The following is a 19,522-nucleotide window of genomic DNA, read 5'->3' on the forward strand; positions in this document are numbered from 1 at the left end:
ACAATCTTTTACATTTAGAAATTTGTATTTAAAGTCAGCTAGTCATATACAAATGAAATCTACTGAGTGAATAACGAGTAACAGGCAGCTTGGCTGGTGTCTACAGACTTTACCTGTATCCACTCTCACACGAATATGACGCAGTAGAAAGGTAGGTAAGCCCGCTCAAAATATATTTCCCATTATTTATGTTTTCGGGGCTAGAACACTTGACCAGTTCACACACAGGAAGAGAATGACTCCAAGAACCGCTAGCAAGACAGGATGATTCTCTAGCACCATCCAGAGTATATCCTTTATTACACCTAAAGGAGATAAAGGAAAATTACTGAATATACTTTGCTTTATTTTGCATCATTTTATGAGCACCAGAACCTTTAAAAATATTGAGGATTTACACTTTATGATTTATTGGAGGAGTTCTTTTTTTTTTCCTACTGAAATAATGCTTTGAAATTATTTTTTTTTAAGGTTGAATATTGTACATCTTCCCCCAGGGACCCTGCTGAGTGATAAGTAGAAAAATAAAGAATTTGGCTTGCCTCCAGTTTGTGCCATGGATTAGTAGCTACAAACAGACAATTCCTAATTTGAGAATGGTCTGATTTAGCACAAGTGCCTGAGATATTGGGTCTGGAGACAAAACTCCAGCTTATAACCAAGAATATTCATCAGCTTGCATGGCCTTCCTCTATGACATCCATTCTCAGAACACCTCAAGGAGATGCTGGGGACAAGAATAGGTGACTGGTCAAGGGATTTAAGGATTCTAGATAGGACTACCCATTAGGTTATTAAATTAGATTTCTTCATACTAGACATAATTAAATTAATTCCATATTAATTCAAAAACATCTTCTGGGATTCTTCTTCTCCCTTTCTTTCAGCATTATATCACAGCCAGCATGTCATCAACAATGTATACAATGTAGTTTAAACAAAATTTTTTAGTGTTTATTTATTTTTGAGAGAGAGAGAGAGAGAGAGAGAGTGAGAGAGTGAGACAGAGCATAAGCACGGGAGGGGCAGAGAGGAGATGACACAGAATCTGAAGCAGGCTCCAGGCTCTGAGCTGTCAGCACAGAGTCTGACACAGGGCTCGAACTCATGAACGGCAAGATCAAGACCTGGGCCGAAGTCGGACACTCAACTGATTGAGCCACCCAGGTGCCCCCTACAATGTAGTTTTAATCTTATGCACTTACTGATATGTTACTTTACTGCCATAGGTAAATGCTGAGCCATCAAAGCCTCCGTTTTCTGGAATAGCTGGTACACCACAGGAAACAGCTTAAAGGTGGAAAAACAAAGAAGGTACTGTTTTTCTTTGCTAGTGTGTACAAAAATCTCTAAAAGCTCCAGGGCAGCTCTAGGTTATCTTGTCACGTTTAAAGATGAACCTAATCGTTGGGCTTTAAATACGAAGAATATTGATACACTTAACACGTCACATTTCTACACTTTAAATCTCTAGTGCTGCCCAATGCCACGAACATGGTGAATTTACTACACATACCTTCACAATATGGTATCAGATGACTCCATTCTCCAGACCCCAGACATGTGATTTTGGTCATTCCCATCAGCTGATATCCTTCCTCACACGAGAATGTGACTTCGGCGCCCACTGTATAAGTCTCACCATAAGAGTGGCCATTTTCTGGATCTCCCGGAGCCTTACATTTTATAGGTTCTTGAAAGGAAGAACAAGTTTTTGTGGGGAAATAAGTGGTGTTCACACAACCATGCAAGGTCTCATAGCAAAAGAGTTTCACTACCATTAAAGTACCAGTTAAATTTTTTGGAAAAAAACTTTTGAACGGAGATGCATGGAGGTGTGGGATATGCTGGACATTAGACCAGAACGTTTTTGTTTTTGTTTTTTCAGAGAGAGAGACAGAGAGAGACAGAGAGAAAGAGAAAGAGAGAGAGCTAATAAGCGAATGGGGGAGGGGCAGAGGGAGAGAGAAAGATTCTTAAGCAGGCCCCACATGGAGCCCAATGCGGGGCTTGATCCCACAACCCTGGAATCATGACCTGAGCCGTAATCAAGAGTTGGACGCTCAACCAACTGAGCCACCCAGGCAAACCCACAGAACATATATTTAATAGGCATTTAAACAACAATATTTTGGAACATCAATGACTAACAAAAATATACAAAAATTGATCTGGCTGCAAAGGGAGTTTGTTGGGGAAGTAGCGGTGGTACCAGGGCATTTATCAGAAGAACGTTAGCTCCTCCTACCTCGCCCAACCTCATACCTACTTTTTAAGCGCAACTGACTTTCTCTCAAATTGATGTAAAGGCAATACCTAAGCATATTTGAGGAAAGTTCTCAAACTCCCTTTCCAAACAGGCTATGGGTCAGAGACCCCTCCTACGTACAGATTTGAGGTTGGTCACCTCTTCTAGGGAGAGAAATAAGTTAAAGCGATATTTGAGGCTAGAGTTGGATAGGAGTAAATATAATACTCAAATTCTCAAAAGGGGAAGATACATTGATTCAATCTTTCTAAAGGTCATTATGGCTATGTAAGTCAAGGACTTTAAAGCCTCTGAGAAAGTAAATGCCATTATAAGACTTGATTTTGAGAATTCCTCTTCACTTCCTGTTTTACTATTTTCTGGGAGTTGCTTTCTCTCAATAAATGCAGAAAGACATCAGTGGGTTGAGGGATGGGCTCGTTTTATCAGAGTTACCACAAAATACAGAGATGTGATAAGGCAAGATGTCCCTTTTTTTCAACAATATAATTCTGTGTGGCTGAGGCAGAGGAAAGATACTGATGGCAAAGTATCTTCTTTGCTCCAATTGAGGCTTTAGAGGCCAGATTATAGTTCTAAATCCCCTCTATTATTCTCATACTATGCAGATATTGCTTCAATATTCTGGTGATATAGTTGGCTTTTGTTGTTCAGAGACTGGGAAGCTGGGCATAGCACAGTGCTAAGGTAAAGCTCCTTTAGTCGTTACTTATGGGTCTTTTTAAAGATGGTTTATCTTCTCCACCTGTCCTTTGAACTTGAAAATAGTGTTGTGTTTTTAAAAAACATAAAAAATTAATAATCTTCCCAATTACACACGTACTAGTTACCTGCACAGTTTTTGCCATCTCCTGTGTAGGGTGGGATACAGGAGCAAATGTAGGATCCATTTGTATTCAGGCAGGAAGCATACTCACTACAATCTGACCCAACTGCACATTCATCGACATCTAAAATGAAGACAGCTTACAGGTAGTGAAGTTGATTGATTTTTCTTATGTATTAAGCATTTTTTTATATTTTATATATAAATTATATATGTATATAATTTATATATATGTAATTATATATATGTAATTTATATATAAAATATATCATATTTTTATATTTTTTATATTTAAATCAACATATAACACTGTATATATTTTCATAAAATTTAAATATAGTAATAATGATCACATTGCAGTTACGCAATCAAAGCTACGATTTCCGAACTACTCTACAATCCAGCAATTGCACTATTAGGTATTTACCCAGAGGATACAAAAATACAGATTTGAAGGGGTACATGCACCTCAACATTGATAGCAGCATTATCAACAACAGTCAAACTGGGGAAGGCCCAAATGTCTCTCAACTGATAAATGGATAAAGAAGAAGTGGTTTATATATACAATGGGATATCACGCAGCCATCAGAATGAAATCTTGCCATTTGCAATGACATGGATGGAGCTAGAATGCAGTATGCTAAGTGAAATAAGTCAATCAGAGAAAGACAAATACCATATGGAATTTAAGAAACATATGGAATTTAAGAAACAAAATATGGAAACAAAATATTCCATATATGGAATTTAAGAAACAAAAATGATGGGTATATGGGAAGGGGGAAAAAGAGAAGAGAGGGAAACAAACCCCAAGAGACATCAACTACGGGTTGATGGAGGGAGGTGGGTGGGGGGTGGGCTAGATGGGTGATGGGTACTAAGGAGGGCACTTGTTGGGATGAGCACCGGGTGTTGTATGTAAGTGATGAATCACTGAATTCTACTCCTGAAACCAATATTGCACTGTATGTTAATTACATACAGTAAAAAAACCTATTTCCCCAGTTTGTAGGTGGGTAACTAGAAGAACAGAGAGATAAAAATAGTCTTGATGTTGAGCCTGGTAACAATTTAAAATATTTTTGGCACCTCTAGGGACAGCTGCTTGGTCACTATGGCTTGTCCAGGGTGTCTTGGGATGAGATGAAGTTAACAAAGGAATGTCACAAGAGAGCCTCAGAGATTTGGGGTGACTGTCTCTCATGGAGCTGGAATAAACGCACACAGTACTTGCCAAGATTTATCTCACCAAGGCATGATGGTGAAATGCCATTCCAGCTCCCATTATCTGTACAGAACATCCTCGAATCACCCAACAAATAGTAGCCATTGTTGCACTGGTAGGTCACTGTGCTGCCAGCATGGAAGTCCTCGGCTGAATAAAAGCCATTCTCCAAAGGGGGTGGCACCCCACAGCTAATGCCTGCCACACGACCAGGAAGAACAGAACTACGTTAGGAGAAACATGCTCAAAGGACATTTTGTTTATATTAAACTAGTAGTTCAGTTAAGCATGACTTTTTCATTGCACACAAACGTAGACGGAGAGTCTGCTAGGAGGGGGAGCAGGCAGTAGACATGCCCGTGCCCTCGGCATCTAGCGTGCTCTCTGGCTCAGGGTGGGCATGCACTTCATTCGTTAGGAAGAAATATTCACGAAGGTCCTACTAGACACTGCCAGAGGCGCTAACGTTGCAGTAACGAACCGGAGATAAACTCCTGCCCTGTGGAGCTTACTATCTAGTGGGAGTAAAGAAACAAGCCACAGATAAATATGTAAGTCAGTGAGAATAGATGCTATGGAGAAACTCTGCTGATCACCCTACCTAAAACAGCAGTCTGCCTCCACCCAATCCCTCACTTTGTATTTCCCTGCCTTGCTTCATTCTTCTCCATAGTCCTTACTTCTGGCCCTTGTTTTTCTTATTTATTATAACTTAAAAAAATACTTGTTATTTTCTGTCTCTCCTACTCCAATGTAAACTCCATGAAAGAGACTTTCTTCCAATGCTGCATCCCTAGAACATAGACCTGTGTCTAGCACATGGTAGGTGCTTTAAAATTGCTGAATAAAGAAATGAATGGACGCGCCCAACTCAAGGGATCTTTTCCTATTTCCCACCCGGCCATAACCCGTCCCCCTTTGGACTCCAGGTCGCAGATCTGTCTTTCCCTCCCAACCAGTTCCCTGCTGCACCTGGGGTACAGCCACAGGTGGGTGTCTCTTTAGATTTCCACCACCCATTTCCCTCATGGTGGCCAGCACAGTTCGTTACACGAAGGAACTATTCAATGAACATTTGCTGTATTTGCTACTGTGGTGCACCAGGCTTTTATGCAGCATTCCTGAAACATCTCTTATGGTCCAACATCTTTCAAGAGCTACTGAAATGCCTTCAACAAAGGCAGCTCACGTTCACAGTGGGGGAGTGGTTGTGTCCATTGTCCTTGATTCAGACAGTACTGCACAGGGTTCCCGACCATCTGGAAGCCTGGATCACAGAACAGACTGATTTTGGAGCCTGGCTTTAAGTCTGTTGATACAGTTCGCAGATGAGGTACCATTCCTTCTAAAGATGGGCAATCTGAGGGCAAAGAACAGAGGCCCAGAGCTCGTCAGCAACATTGTAACAGCATCGCTAGGTCAAGAGTTTCAAATCACGTGTTGTGCAGCATCCAAAGGCCACTCCACTGACACTAAAACAAGGTAACACGTGACCAGATCACTGACAAGCAAATTTACTCAAAAAAACTATTTGAGTCAACCACTTTTCCTCTTTCAGCAGAGGTCAGCTGAACATTTAAAAAAAATTTTTTTTAATGTTTATTTTTGAGAGAGAGAGAGAGAGAGAGGGAAGAGAGAAAGAGAGTGGGAGAGGGGCAGAGAGAGAGGGAGACACAGAATCCAAAGCAGGCTCCAGGCTCTGAGCTGCCAGCACAGAGCCTGACACGGGGCTCAAACTCATGGACTGTGAGATCCTGACCTGAGCAGAAGTCGGACGTTAACCAACTGAGCTACCCAGGCTCCCCACTGAGTATTTTTTTTGAAAGGAAGAAGTGGTATTTTAGGAATATTAATGAAATCTATCAAAACCCACAAATTCTAGGACATCTTTTTTTTAATGTTTATTTTTGAGAGAGAGAGAGAGAGTGTGTGTGAGCAGGGGAGGGGCAGAGAGAGGGAGGCACAGAATCTGAAGCAGGCTGCAGGCTCTGAGCGGTTAGCACAGTGCCCGACATGGGGCCCAAGCCCACAAACTGTGAAATCATGACCTGAGCTGAAGTCGGACACTTAACCAACTGAGCCACCCAGGTGCCCCAATTCTAGGTCATCTTTAGGAACTTCTTTACATACACTGAATTTTACAATCATTGAGACTTTGATTATTCAGTGTATGGGTTATAATGTCCGTTGCTTTACTCCTTGTAAAGTAGGCTGCTAGGAAGTGTGGAGTCAAGAGAGTACCCCATCTCAAACAGGAGGACAGGACTTTGGTGGCATTTCAAAAATTAACTGTATCCCTCCTCTCGTCCTATTTTCCTCATCTTCTTTTACCATTGTCCAAGTTTCCTCCATGATGAATTTCGTACTCTCTTATACAGCATGTATTTAAGAATTAAAAAATGAATCCTTTGGATAAAGGTTAGAGGGAAGACGAATTCGTAGTTAAACAACAGACTGACAGGCACATACTATTTGACCAACATGGAATTTGGAATTGTCTCCTTTTGCCATAAAGTCTTGGGAGTGGTCAAGGGATGGCAGTCTAGAGAAGAAAGAAATTCTAACCAGAACAGAATATGCTCTTGGAATCGATCTTCACTTTCCCCACAATTCCAGACAGGAAATCAGCCCAGGCTAACACATTTCCTTTACGGAGTTCCTCTGGGCATGAGGTTGCCAGTGACTTCACCTGAAAGTTTAAACACACGTCTTTAGATCAACCTTACTTGTCTCAATGTGACAGAGTTATTATGTCTTAATTTAGTCCTGCTGAAAACATTCACAGATTTTAGCGGGGAGGGTAAAGGGAAGGAGGCTTTTGTACAGTATGATTTCAGGGATAACAGGTAAGCCTCTTCCCTCCCTCTCTCTCCTCCACCCCATCATTCCTTCTCCCAAATACGTCAGTTGCCAGAAATCCTGAAATTCTGCACATAGAATTTCTCGTGTAAAGCTTTACAGTTTGTGGAAGTGTTGTAGAGGTTTCCCATTCCTCATCCTCCTGTTTTCTGTCTCTGATTGAGAGGCGGGTAAACTGAGGTCTAGGCAAGTTCTGCCACTGTAATAAGGACAGACATTTATGAAGCCCTTGCTCTGTGCCAAACAAGACCATGACTGTATATGCCGTGTTGTGTTCGATCCTGCCGAAACGCTACTAGGTACTATGCTATTCGCTCATCTTTCACAGATAAGGAAACTGAAGCTTGCTTGTTCATCTTTCACAGATATGGAAAACTGAAGCTCAGAGAGATGGGGTAACACGTTCAAAATAATCACTACACGTCTGTGGTAGAACTGGGATTTGAACCCAGGCTTTTGGACTCCAGACTGTCTTTAACCACTAGCTCATCTGTTAATCTCTATGCATGATCTTGTGCCAACCCTCAATTTCTGCAACAGAGGAATTTGAAGCAGTATTCTCTACAGTTTTGAAAGCGCCGAATCCTGACCACTAGACCACCAGGGGGTGTCCCTACAGTCCTGAAATTACAAGGCATCATAAAATAATCACGTCTAATAAAACTTAAAAACATCACCGAGAAACCGAAAAGGGGATTCGCTGAAAGTCAGTGTAGATAACCTCTGCCTGGCTTAGTCTACGACCGTAGTAGCATCAAATGATCTCGGTGGTCAAGTTTGAAAACCCAGAGGTGGCAATAAGATATGGCATCATTAGTCTGTTCACAGTTGTACTAGGTTTGTACCTTTGTATCTCATTACTGTCATACACTGAAAATGGAATTGACCTGCTGTGGAGACAGGACATAGTCCCAGAGGTTCAGCTGGCTTATGGAGCCCACAAAAGACTCAGCTGGGTTGAATCCCTCTCCTTTTTTGTCTTGCTCTTGCCCAAGCACTAATGCACCACCACCTAAAGAGACAAGAGAAATAGGGAGGAAAATTGACCTTAATGTCTGTTAGTCTTGAAATGCCAAATTAATGAAAGCACTGCCAATATAAACATATCAGGGAAAATTATTGAAAAGTCAAATTACCTACATTTATTGTGTGTTTTACCAATAAGGAAAAATTCAGTATTTTATATAAAGCAACTTAGAACATAGTCAGAGAAGGTTTAAATATTAGATTTACAAATATTTAACTATTAAGAACCACATATATACATAATATGCATGTAATATTTTGTGTCATCAGTAAGTCCTATTTTTCCTCCTTTCTTCCGGGAAATTACCAGAAGCTTCCAGTAGCTGCTCTTTGTTTTCTTCTTAAGCCTACAGTGCTTACATTTCTATCACCAATTCCAAGGTAACTTCTACATTTGCCAGGCCTACCTAATCACCAAACTCAATGGAAAGTCTTTAATATTCTCCTCTGGTGATTTCACTGTATCATCTGTTGTGGTTGAACATTTATTTCATTCTTTTGAACTGTCCTTCCTAGACGCACTGGATGGTCTGTGTTTGCTCCTCCAGAGACACCTGCCACCCTTCTCATCTCTGCTTTGTGCCCCCAAAGGTTGACACCTATCGATGGCACCACCTGGCTGCCTTGTTCCTCTGGCTTCTGTTTATCCCTGGCCAATGGAAGGACCTTTTCTCAGGGATGAGAGAAAAGTTTAGTTTTCCTGGATGCCTTTGTCCCAGGCAAAAGGTTGGAGGAGGCTGTTTTCCTCTATTGAATGTCATGGTTTCTGCTGGGTGATTTCTCTCCGGCACCACAGGTTTGCCTAAGTTCTGGCAACAACTCCCACTCCTTGCCACTTCGAGTTTACTTCTTGTGCCATTCCATTGTTGCTAGTCATGGATGTTTTATTGTCATGTTTTGCTTCTCTGAATCCTGACCACGCCTTTGAAAACAGTCCCTTCCTTAAATTCTTGTCAGTTTATCCTCCTCGCGTGTGCTACCCTTCCTGCCAGGAGCCAGGCTGATTCCACTTGGTGAACATGAAAGCATCTTCTCCTGGTTCTCCTCGAACCTTTCTGCTCATTCATCTCTCTTGTCTGCCTGCTTCTTAAGGTGCTGATGCACCCAGGCTTCCACCCCTGGCCTCCTTGCTCCTTCCTTCAACAATCTCCCCATCTAATCTTACTCACCTGCCAATTAGTATGTGAAGAACCCCCTTTCAAGGCTTCCCAAACTATATCCTTTTCTTATAACAATAATCATTAAAAATTAATACATGCACAGAAGGAGATTTGGAAAAATAAAGCATAAGGAATTCTACTAACCCAGAAAAAAAACATTTAACAGTTTTGTGTATTTCCTTCTAGAATTTATTTTTTATTATTTTTTTAGTATATTTGTATGTGTGGGAGAGAGAGATTTTAATACACACAACTAAGGATCATACTATATACAATGTTCGAATCTTGCTTTTCTTCTTTTTTAATTAATTTACTTATAAATGTGTATTTATTTCTTTTGAGAGAGAGAGTGAGTGGGAAAGGGGCAGAGAGAGAGCATCCCAAGCAGGCGCTGAACTGTTAGCACAGAGCCTGATGCAGGGCTTGAACTCATGAACCATCAGATGATGACCTGAGCCAAAATCAAGAGCCGGACGCTCAACACTGAGCTAAAAAATAATCTTGCTTTTCTTCTTCAACATGCTCTCATTTCATGAGTTTTAATGAATGTACAACAGTTCCTAATTTGCTTAATTATTAACCATTTCTTATTGGATACTGGAGTTGTTTCCAAGTTTGGTGCTAAAGTTTCACTGAGATAAATATATTGATACATAAGCACTTATTCAGATCATTGATTATTTCCTTTAATCTGATTCCTGGTAGTTGAATTGTTGGTTGTATGCACAGGGTTTCTCTAACGTTCTTGACGAAAGTTTCTAAAATGCTTCCCAGAAAGGCTGTATCAATTTTCATATCAGCAATCTCTAACAGTCTGCCACGCTGAATCCTTGCCAATCACATCCTATCATCAAAAACAACTCTGTCAATTTGATATAAAATGGTAAACACCTATGTTTTTAGCTGCATGTATTCCTGTGATTAGAATTCAAACTCAATATGTCTAAAATCAGATATAAAATCTTACCTCACTCCTAACCTCTGCTCTGATAACTGTCCTTCTTCCTAGAATTCTTTTCTCAGCTAAGAGACTCTTCATTAGACCTAGTCACCCAAACTGAAGCCATCTATTCACTAAGCTCTGTCAGTTGGAGCTCTGCAATTTTTATGGACTCAAATTCATTTATACTGATGTGGGCAGACAACCATCTCCTTGGGTGGTTACTATTACAGTTTCCAGGTTTTATTCTCCTATTCCTTTAACCTACTTTCTCTCTTTTATCATGGTTTATTTTTTTTAAATATACAAATCCTTTTTTTTTTTTTACCATAAAGGAAATACATGTTCATTATGAAATATGGGAAGAGAATAAAAAAGAAAATAAAAGCCACCTGCAATCCCACTATCCAGAGAAGAGATAGTTGAACATAAGAATACTTAAACACAAAAAGGGAACAACACGCCACTTCACCTGATAATAATGCCACTTCCTGTTGAAACACTTTTAATTTTTCCTTATTTACTACAGGGAACCTCCAACCTTTCCTCTTCATATATGTCATAGAAGGATCCAGATAGAGCAAGCATATTGCCCCATACAATACTGAGAACCCCGTATCACCTAATACTTCTGCATTCCTTCAAACAAAAACTCTCTGAATACCTTTTAAAAAGTACTTTTAGAAAAGAGTTTGAGTTCCATTTGAAAAAGGGCATTAAAGGATTGCTGGGAAGATGGCGGCATAGGAGGATGCTGGGCTCACCGTGAAAAAGGGCATTAAAGAGAGATACTATTAGCAGTGCTCCAGTTTATATATTGGATATACTTGTATACTACGTACATGATCATGAAACTAAATAAGCAAATGGAACACACCAGCAACTCCTCTCCTCCTTGGAAGACAGTTTAGTAGCCATCCATTGTTACCTCGGCATGGATCTTGCTAGTCTTACTCTAAGTCCCCAGTCACATTTCTTACACAGGGAGTCCCACAGCTCACCTAGGAAAAGCTTCTAATAATTCACAGTCTGGATAATCAGGGAGTAGAAATCGAGAGATAATTGTTGACCTTTGTGTAGAACCAAGGACAACAAAACCAGCAAACTTGATGTTCATCTAAGCACCCGCACGTCTGGCGTCAAACAGAATTACATTCCTTTAGCTAAGACATACCAGGTATGGCTGAACCAACAGAAAGGCCCACACCACCGTCAGATAATTTCCCGTCGATATAGACTTTCCAGGCTCCATTAGCGCTTGTCCAAGTGATTGCAATATGATGCCAACTTCCATCATTCACGGAGGGACAGTCTGTTATCTTTTCCTTGCCATTCACATAAAGAACCCAGCTGTGAAAAGATTCCAGGCAATAGAGTCATCAGTCATATGTTGTAATCTCATCTGTAAGACATGTTCCTATTTTTCTTCTTTTTCTTTTTTTGTTCTTTAAGCACTTCCAGCAAAAACATTACTTCTTTTCTTCCATTTAGCCATATTTCATTGAGGCAGATTTGGTTTACAAATTATACTTTATCGTAGTTCATTGAAAATTAATTTATGCTTCTTAAACATGAAGGGGTAGGAAGAAGTCTTAGGATGATGTGAGAAGCTGATCCAATGTGAGATAATTCACCAACTGTCTATCCTGGAGACGGTGAATCAAGTATGGAAGGAATGAGAGTTGTACAAACGTCAGACTGGTTTCCTTCCTTCTGAATGGGTGTTCCTAAGACCAGGAACAAGCTTCAGATGACTCTCAGAAAGAAGTTCTGTCTCTGGGCTGCTGAAGCTGTCACAGGGCAGACAACGTATGTCGCTCCAAAAGAAACCATAATTGGCACTAAACAAAGGTGACCAACTACAAGAGGGTTCCAACAACCATGTCACTTTGGGGAATGTCAAAGGTAAGAAGCAGCTTAAAGTACACTATCTTCAAAAGCAATTGGAGAAAAAGAAAAAATTAGGGAAAACTCATAAGGAAGACAAGAATCCGTTAAATATCTCTTTCTGCATCTTCTTAGTCCCTATTCAAAGATGTTTGTGGAAAAAAATGGTATCTTTATAATATTAATTGTTTCCCCTTTGTGTTTTCCCCTTTTCCTTCTGCTATTCAAGGGGGTAACAGATTCTCTCTTTATATGTATTTTGCCTCAGGAGAGTTTTGTTTTTTTTTGTTTTTTGCAAATACCTTGGATTTTGTTTCTGAAAGTTCAGGTCCACTAAGAAGAATAGGGTTTGAGGACAGGGCGATTTCCACCAGAATAGTGAGCGTCCCATGGACTGAGGAGAGGGAAGGGAGCTCTGTGGGGCTGGCAACCTGCTCAGTAGCAACAGGACAGAAATTTGGGGGGATCAGACAGAGAAAGGACACCACAGAATCTGTCTAGATTGAAGGTAAGGATTCCACGCAGCAAAGAGCTGTGATTCTGAAGGAGCCACGGAAGCCGGGGCAGTTCACAGCCCAGTGGAGAGCAGTGTGGACAAAGGACCGATGACAAAAGTCCTGGCCAAGTCTGTGGCTCTTTAACACAGCTCTGTGGGGTTTTGACAATCTGCAAAAATCTAAGGTAGGGAAGTGCTCAATAGAAAAAGAAGGCAGAGACAGCTGAGGATGGCCTTTCTGACAGCCCAGAGTGATGGGGCCCTGCAGCTGGAATTAATTGATCCAAAAGGAAATAAAGAAATATCATTTTGTACACCTGAACTTGTAGGTGGATTCATATTCAGTATATGTGTCTCGCATGGGTCAGTAATGCCACTGAAATCCTTCAACCCACAGAGGCTCTGATATGTGAAAGAAAGAGTGTCAGTGTTAAGAGTCAGAGTCTGAGACTTAGCTCTTCCACTCCCAAGGTGTAAGATTTTGGGCGAATCATTTAGTCCTTCTGAAACTTTGTTTTGCTACCTGTAAAACGAGTTCCTCAGGTCACTATGAAGATCAAATGAAGTGATACTTGGAAAATAGCAAAACATAGTACATGCAGAAGGTACTATCCCTGAAACTTTCTTACAGAACTTGCCCAAATGTTCTGTTTGATTATTGTCACTCTGCTGTCCTGCTGGGGCACCTGACCCCCTTGTTCCTCTGTCCCCCATCCCCAATGTCAGTTCTACCTGGTGCCGGGATAAGATCCAGAGTAGGGCTTTCCTGATGGTTCTGCTTACCCATTATAATCGGTCAGGAGGAAGGTGTTGTCACTGCCATTCTCGACCGCATACGAGATCGGTGTCCCATAGTTAGTGGTGTCAGAGGATTTCATCCAGAAGGTGCAGGTTACAGCATGGAGAGGTGGAAGCACACCATCTAGCATGGCGTAGCCATAGATACCCGAAACTTCAAAATCCAGGTTAAAACCTGAAGACTGGTCTGCAACAAATAAGAAAAGTGTGTGGCCCGTGGCACTTGGGAGGCATTTTTCAACTGTCTAAGGTGATCAGCAGATCATGTAGTACTATTGTCAAAGCAGCCCGTTTCAGTAAATATGATGATCTGAGAAGCAGTTTCAACATTAAATATATATTATTTATAAAATATAGAACACATTCTTTTAAATAGAATAATCAGTGGGTATCTAAGATAGGGAGAGCACTCAGTAGTGTCAGGAAGCAGAGAAATAGGGAATAGCTAGAAGGAGAGGTGGAATTGGGAAGTTAGTAAAGCTGGCATTTACTTAGAGACACTAAGGCATGTCTATATGCTGATGGGATGACTCCGTAGAACGGGGTAATTGATGCTGCAGGAGAGGAGGAGGGATAACTGCAAGGGCCACATTCCGCCTCTACTCAAGCCCCTAGCTCTTCCCTAGTTCATGAGCAATTCAGCTCTGCCCCAATCCTGCATACCACACTCAACAAAACAAAAGTCCTAGAGCTAAGAGACTCCAGCGTCCCGAGAAAGCTGCTCGGCACCGATTCTCATTCGTGTCCACGGACTCTGAAACCAAGTCCTCCTAAATCAAGCGTCCTTTCTAAACATGTAGAATGTGAAGAGTTCTACTATGTTCCATTTTCTCTATTTCCCTGTTAAGCTTCAGTTTCCTCACCTTTGCCATGGGGGAGAATATTACCTCATCTGCTGGATGGCTATGAAGATTAAGTAAATTCAAAATGCTTAGCATAGGTTATGGTATGTAGACAGTGCTTGGAACAGGTAAAAATGGACACTTTTATGATATCAATAATTTTAGTGCTGTTATGAGTAACACTGAGTTCATATATACCTATTTCACACCTGCTGCCTGAAAATCCTGGCCGACATTTACAACTGTATGAGTTTAATTCATCCACACAGGTGGCCTGATTTCTACATGGGTTAGAATGACATTCATTGATGTTTAATTCACAGAATGGCCCCGTGAAGCCTGTTGCACATTGGCACCTGAAAGAAACAAAATGTTACTAACACATAGAAAGGCATCAGAAGAAGTCTCCCATCTATGACAATATTGTCTCAAAAGCCTTTGAAAACTGAAACTCATAGATACAGAGAACAGATGGGTGGTTGCCACAGTGGAGGTGATATGGCAAAAATGGGTGAATTGGGTTTTGTTTGTTTTTAGTTTAAATAAATTGGGTAAAATACTCTGAAATGCTGAAACATGTTCCACGTAAAAACAATACTTTGTTAGTCACCTTTATTTTTTTAGTTCCTTTGATTAAACCTCTTTAAGACAATATATATTTGGAGTGTTGTAGTAGCAAAAATAGTGTAGGAAGTAGGTCTGATCCAGTTGAAGTATTATGTACACACTGGGAGTTCTCTCCCCATAGAAGTGCTAGGAAAAAATATAAAAAGTTCACGTGCCATTCTAAAGACTTTATATACGTTAAACCAATCTTTACTGGTTTAAAGAAGTAGCATTATTATCATTCCCCTTTTACAGATAAGTAAACTGGCTCAGAGAGGTTGATCTGCCCAAGTTCCCTTGTTATTAAACAATGGAGTATCATTTTTAATTAATTAATTAATTAATTAATATCATTTTAAAAGTTTTTTAAATTTTTTTTTTTTTTGAGAGACAGAGAGACAGAGTGTGAGCGGGGGGCAGGGGCAGACAGAGGGAGACACAGAATCGGAAGCAGGCTCCAGGCTCTGAGGTGTCAGCACAGAGCCTGATGTGGGGCTGGAACCCACAAACTGTGAGATCATGACCGGAACTGAAGTCAGACGCTTAACCAACTGAGCCACCCAGGCGCCTCTGGAATATGATTTTAAACTCAATCTAGTGCCTTGTTCTTAATCATCATGCCATACGGTCTCTGTGGTATGCAACAAATCATTTAAACCTGTCAGAATGGAAAATATATTTGATGATGTCAAATGCTGATATAGGTGTCATGAAATGGGAAATCTCATATAGTGAGTAGAAATACAATTTGGGATTGTCAAGGGAAGTTGAGAGTTTACATTCCCATAGGCTGTATATCCCTGTATATCCATTTCTACTTAGCGTGCTCCAGGAAATTACTGCACCAGTGCACAAGGACACATGTAATGAATATTCATAAGCATTATTTTAAATATTTATGAAAAGGAGAATGGGAAAATAAACCATGGTATAATCATTCACTGGAATACTAATCAGCAGTTAAAATAAATAAACTAGAGCCAAATGTATCAACCTTGACAACACATAATGTTGAGTGAAAACAAAACCTAAATTGCAAAAGGATAGATATAGTATAATACCAATTATGTAATATGTAAAATTATACTATATACTATTTATGTAGTAAAAAATGAAATCTGAATGAGAAAAATATTCACCAACTTCAGAATAGTGGTTACTATTGAGGAAAAAGAGGAGTGTGTGTGTGTGTGTGTGTGTGTGTGTGTGTGTGTATTGAAGGGACTCCAAAACTATCTTCAGAAGGTATTTCTTTAAAATAAAAGATGTGGGGGCCCCTGGGTGGCTCTGTCGGTTAAGCATCCAACTGTTGATTTCAACTCAGGTCATGATCTCACAGTTCGTGAGATTGAGCCCTGTGTCGAGCTCTGTGCTGACAGCGTGGAGCCTGCTTGAAATTCTCTCTCTCCCTCTTTCTGCCTCTCCCCTGTTCACACATGCTCTCTCTCTCTCTCTCAATAAATAAATACATAAACATTAAAAAAAAACCCAAAGATGTGAATCAAATATGACAAAATGCTAAGGTTTGATAATTGCTGTGATGAGTGTGTGACTTTTATTGTTCTTGGTAACCTTCTGTATGTCTGAAATATTTAATTAAAAACGATCAGTCCAATACATGATAGTTAACATTGCTAGTTAACACGGGGACCTCTAAGAATAAATGGTGTTTCAGGGTTTAAGAGAAAATGTCAGTTGGAATTGTGTGGGGGGGGAATCTTTACGGAGTTCTCTCCATTTGGCAATAAATCTATTTTGGCTAGAATTTCACTCCTCTTTATCTGCCCATGTTTGACATCATCACGGCAGTCCAATATCCTTGTCTGTGAAACAGGGTCACTGTGGTGACAACTAACATTTCCTCGGAATTAGGAGAGTTTACCTTCACCTTTCCTCTAGTTAGGATTTAGACAGATTTGGTAATCAGCAATTGTTTTTGATGCTGGGGAGACTTTAGAACTCTGCGTTTATCTGGAAATTTCTCATTTCCTATGGGTAGGCACTATATGGCAGAAGATGTAAACAGCCTATGAAAGATGAAGCTACACTGATAAGATTTCATTTCCACATCAAGAGTGAAAGTCTCACTGGCAGAATTTGCTTCCTATTTCTTCTGGATAGTGCCCTGGCTATTTTGTTGGGGGACAGTAACAAGGGGGGGGGGTTGCTGAACCAGAAGAGGACTGGGAAACGCTGGAATTGGGGTAGGGTGTTTTTTTCTTTTAACTTTTATAAACTTACAGAGACAGTGGCATGTTGAGGACAATAAAGTTTCCTAAGTTTCTGCAAGTGAGACGAGTTCTGTTTTTTGTATTTGTACTACAGAAGGCATACACCCTGCACGGGGAACAGGATGAAATAGGGCAGACTTGATCACGATGAAGGAGAGTGTTGGTTTTCAAATGATACCCCACTGGCACCCCAAGAGCTGCCTCAGGAAGACAAAGTGTTTCTTCTCTACAAATATTACTGTTTCTGAACACAAAAGTTTGGTTTTTCTTTATTTTTTTTTTACTTGTTTACATTCATATTAGATTTCTTATGAAGCAAGGGTTACTGAGCTAAAAAAAAATGTTTGAAAGCCACAGAGACTGTCGATTGGCCCTGTGACAGCATGATTGCACAATTTCCTTTGACTTTAGCTGGTGTAAAACCTCCAGCTAAAATATAAAACGTTTAAAAACGAGGTTTTGTCTCGTGCTTCGGGTATTTGCTTCTGCGTTACTCTGTTTCCTTTGATCTTTTGACCTCCCAAGTATAGAAGAGTGGTTTCCAAGTCTGGCTGTGCATCGGAATCACAGGGGAACTTAAAATATACAGGTTGCCTAGACTCTAGCCCGGACTTAGTGAATCAGAACCTCAGGTGGTGGGGAGAGTCTACTGTAGTCTATTCTTGGGCTAGAATTAGGGAATGGCTGACTCGGGACTCACAGCAATACTCGGTAAAGACTGCAGCATGACTGAATGGTTAAGAAAATGAAAATAGTGCAAAGCACCAGACTTAGGGCTTTACCTGAAGCTCCCAGCACCGTCTTTACAGGTAGCTCCATTTTTGCACGGTTGGCTGAGACACTCATCCATGTTTTTTTCACATCGGGTACCCAAAAATCCAGGAGGGCATTTGCACAAGAATCCCCCGACCTGATCTTCACAGACGGCATTATTTAAGCATGGGCTTGGCTGGCATTCATTGACTTCTGTTTCACAGTGCAGGCCTGGGGATGGAAGAGGACGAGGAAAGAGCCCAAATGTTAACCTTCTCGAAACCATGATCAAAGTGTTGACTCCTTGGAGGATGCTGCTCCTGAAGGAAGCAGGAGATTCCCTTCCTGGAAGGGAAGCTGTTAGAACTACTGGCCTGTCACACTGCTTTGAGATCCACTCCTGAATGAGCGTTGGCTTTTGTAAGTCATTTTAGCATTCTTTTTTCTTTTTTCTTTTTTTTTGGTAATCTTCTGTTTTTATCTTAGAACTTCCTGAAGCTAACATTAGTAAGGGACATCTAATTGAGATAATGTTAAAAGATAAAACTAGCAAATTTAGTTCAAAATTTTACTCTGTTTCTTTGACCTTGCCCTTTTCCTTCACTGGTCATTTTTCTGGAAATTTCTCTTTATAAATTATATATACTACATCATTTTATTTAGCATCAATTTGCAATACGATCTTATACAATTTATTTCCGGTTCCTTCTTGAATGTTTATCTTAGCATAAAACTCTGGTCTTCTCTCTCTCTCTGTCTCCGTGTCTCCCTTTACACACACATACATATGTGTGCACACACACATACACACACACACATTTTTCTAAACTGTTTGAGACTAAATTGCACCCTTGATGCCTTTTTACCCTGAAATACTTCAGGGTGAATTTCCTCAAAGGACTTTCTCTTAGATAATAATAGCACAGTTACAAAATCAGAAAGTCAATGTTAACATAGCATGATGTTAAAAAAAAACGTAGTACCTTGTGGTGCTTTGCAGGACTTTGAGACAATGAAGGAAAACTGGAAACATCTTACCTGTGTATCCCTTCACACAGGAGCAGTGATAGCCATCTAAGCCATCGATGCAGGTTCCTTTATTTAGACAAGGACTAGAGTTACACTCATTTATATTTTCTTCACATAGTTGACCTGCAGAGAATAACAGAATATTTTACCCAGAGAAAACCTGAAAGGAATTTAAGACTAATAGTTTTCAAGCAAGCCATTCAGGTGTAAGAACAGAAGAATCAGAAATTGTGGCTAATATAGTTGTGAAAAATTGTTGCTCTTTGCCAAATATATTGCAGTAAAATGTTTTCTTCCATTCTACTTATTGCAAAACATTTCTAGCAGGAAATCTGGTATTTTCAGCATAGGACGGAAAATGATGACCGTGAATATCTTGCTTATTTATTTATTTTTATATTTATTTATAGTTAGGACGATAAGTGTGACCTGCTTTAAAAACTTTATATTATTTGTTAGTTGTTCACCTCTCTGTTGAATTTATTCCCCGAGTCCTTAAACATGACTTACTTATCTAGTAGTTGTAGGTTTGTACCCTTAAATGACATATATGATAACCCCACACCCAGCCC

General features: G+C 40.2%; 1 protein-coding gene across 2 annotated transcripts in view; it reads right to left on the reverse strand.

Annotated features, from left to right (window-relative positions):
- SVEP1 (sushi, von Willebrand factor type A, EGF and pentraxin domain containing 1) overlaps positions 1 to 19,522 on the reverse strand; it is a 205,435-nt gene that overhangs the window by 69,992 nt on the left and 115,921 nt on the right. For both annotated transcript variants that reach the window (XM_086683694.1, XM_086683693.1), the window contains exons 23-35: positions 18,960 to 19,073; positions 17,951 to 18,152; positions 14,530 to 14,687; positions 13,475 to 13,676; positions 11,483 to 11,658; positions 8,070 to 8,194; positions 6,889 to 7,012; positions 5,513 to 5,683; positions 4,348 to 4,521; positions 3,100 to 3,219; positions 1,517 to 1,693; positions 1,206 to 1,290; positions 114 to 305 (exon numbers count right to left, since the gene is read on the reverse strand). In XM_086683694.1, coding sequence (XP_086539820.1) covers positions 114 to 305; positions 1,206 to 1,290; positions 1,517 to 1,693; positions 3,100 to 3,219; positions 4,348 to 4,521; positions 5,513 to 5,683; positions 6,889 to 7,012; positions 8,070 to 8,194; positions 11,483 to 11,658; positions 13,475 to 13,676; positions 14,530 to 14,687; positions 17,951 to 18,152; positions 18,960 to 19,073 — 2,020 coding nt within the window. The remainder of the gene's footprint in view (positions 1 to 113; positions 306 to 1,205; positions 1,291 to 1,516; positions 1,694 to 3,099; positions 3,220 to 4,347; positions 4,522 to 5,512; positions 5,684 to 6,888; positions 7,013 to 8,069; positions 8,195 to 11,482; positions 11,659 to 13,474; positions 13,677 to 14,529; positions 14,688 to 17,950; positions 18,153 to 18,959; positions 19,074 to 19,522) is intronic.

The sequence above is a fragment of the Puma concolor genome, chromosome D4 (assembly GCF_028749965.1).
Source record: "Puma concolor isolate L17-30 chromosome D4, mPumCon1.1.hap2, whole genome shotgun sequence".
NCBI lineage: Eukaryota > Metazoa > Chordata > Mammalia > Carnivora > Felidae > Puma > Puma concolor.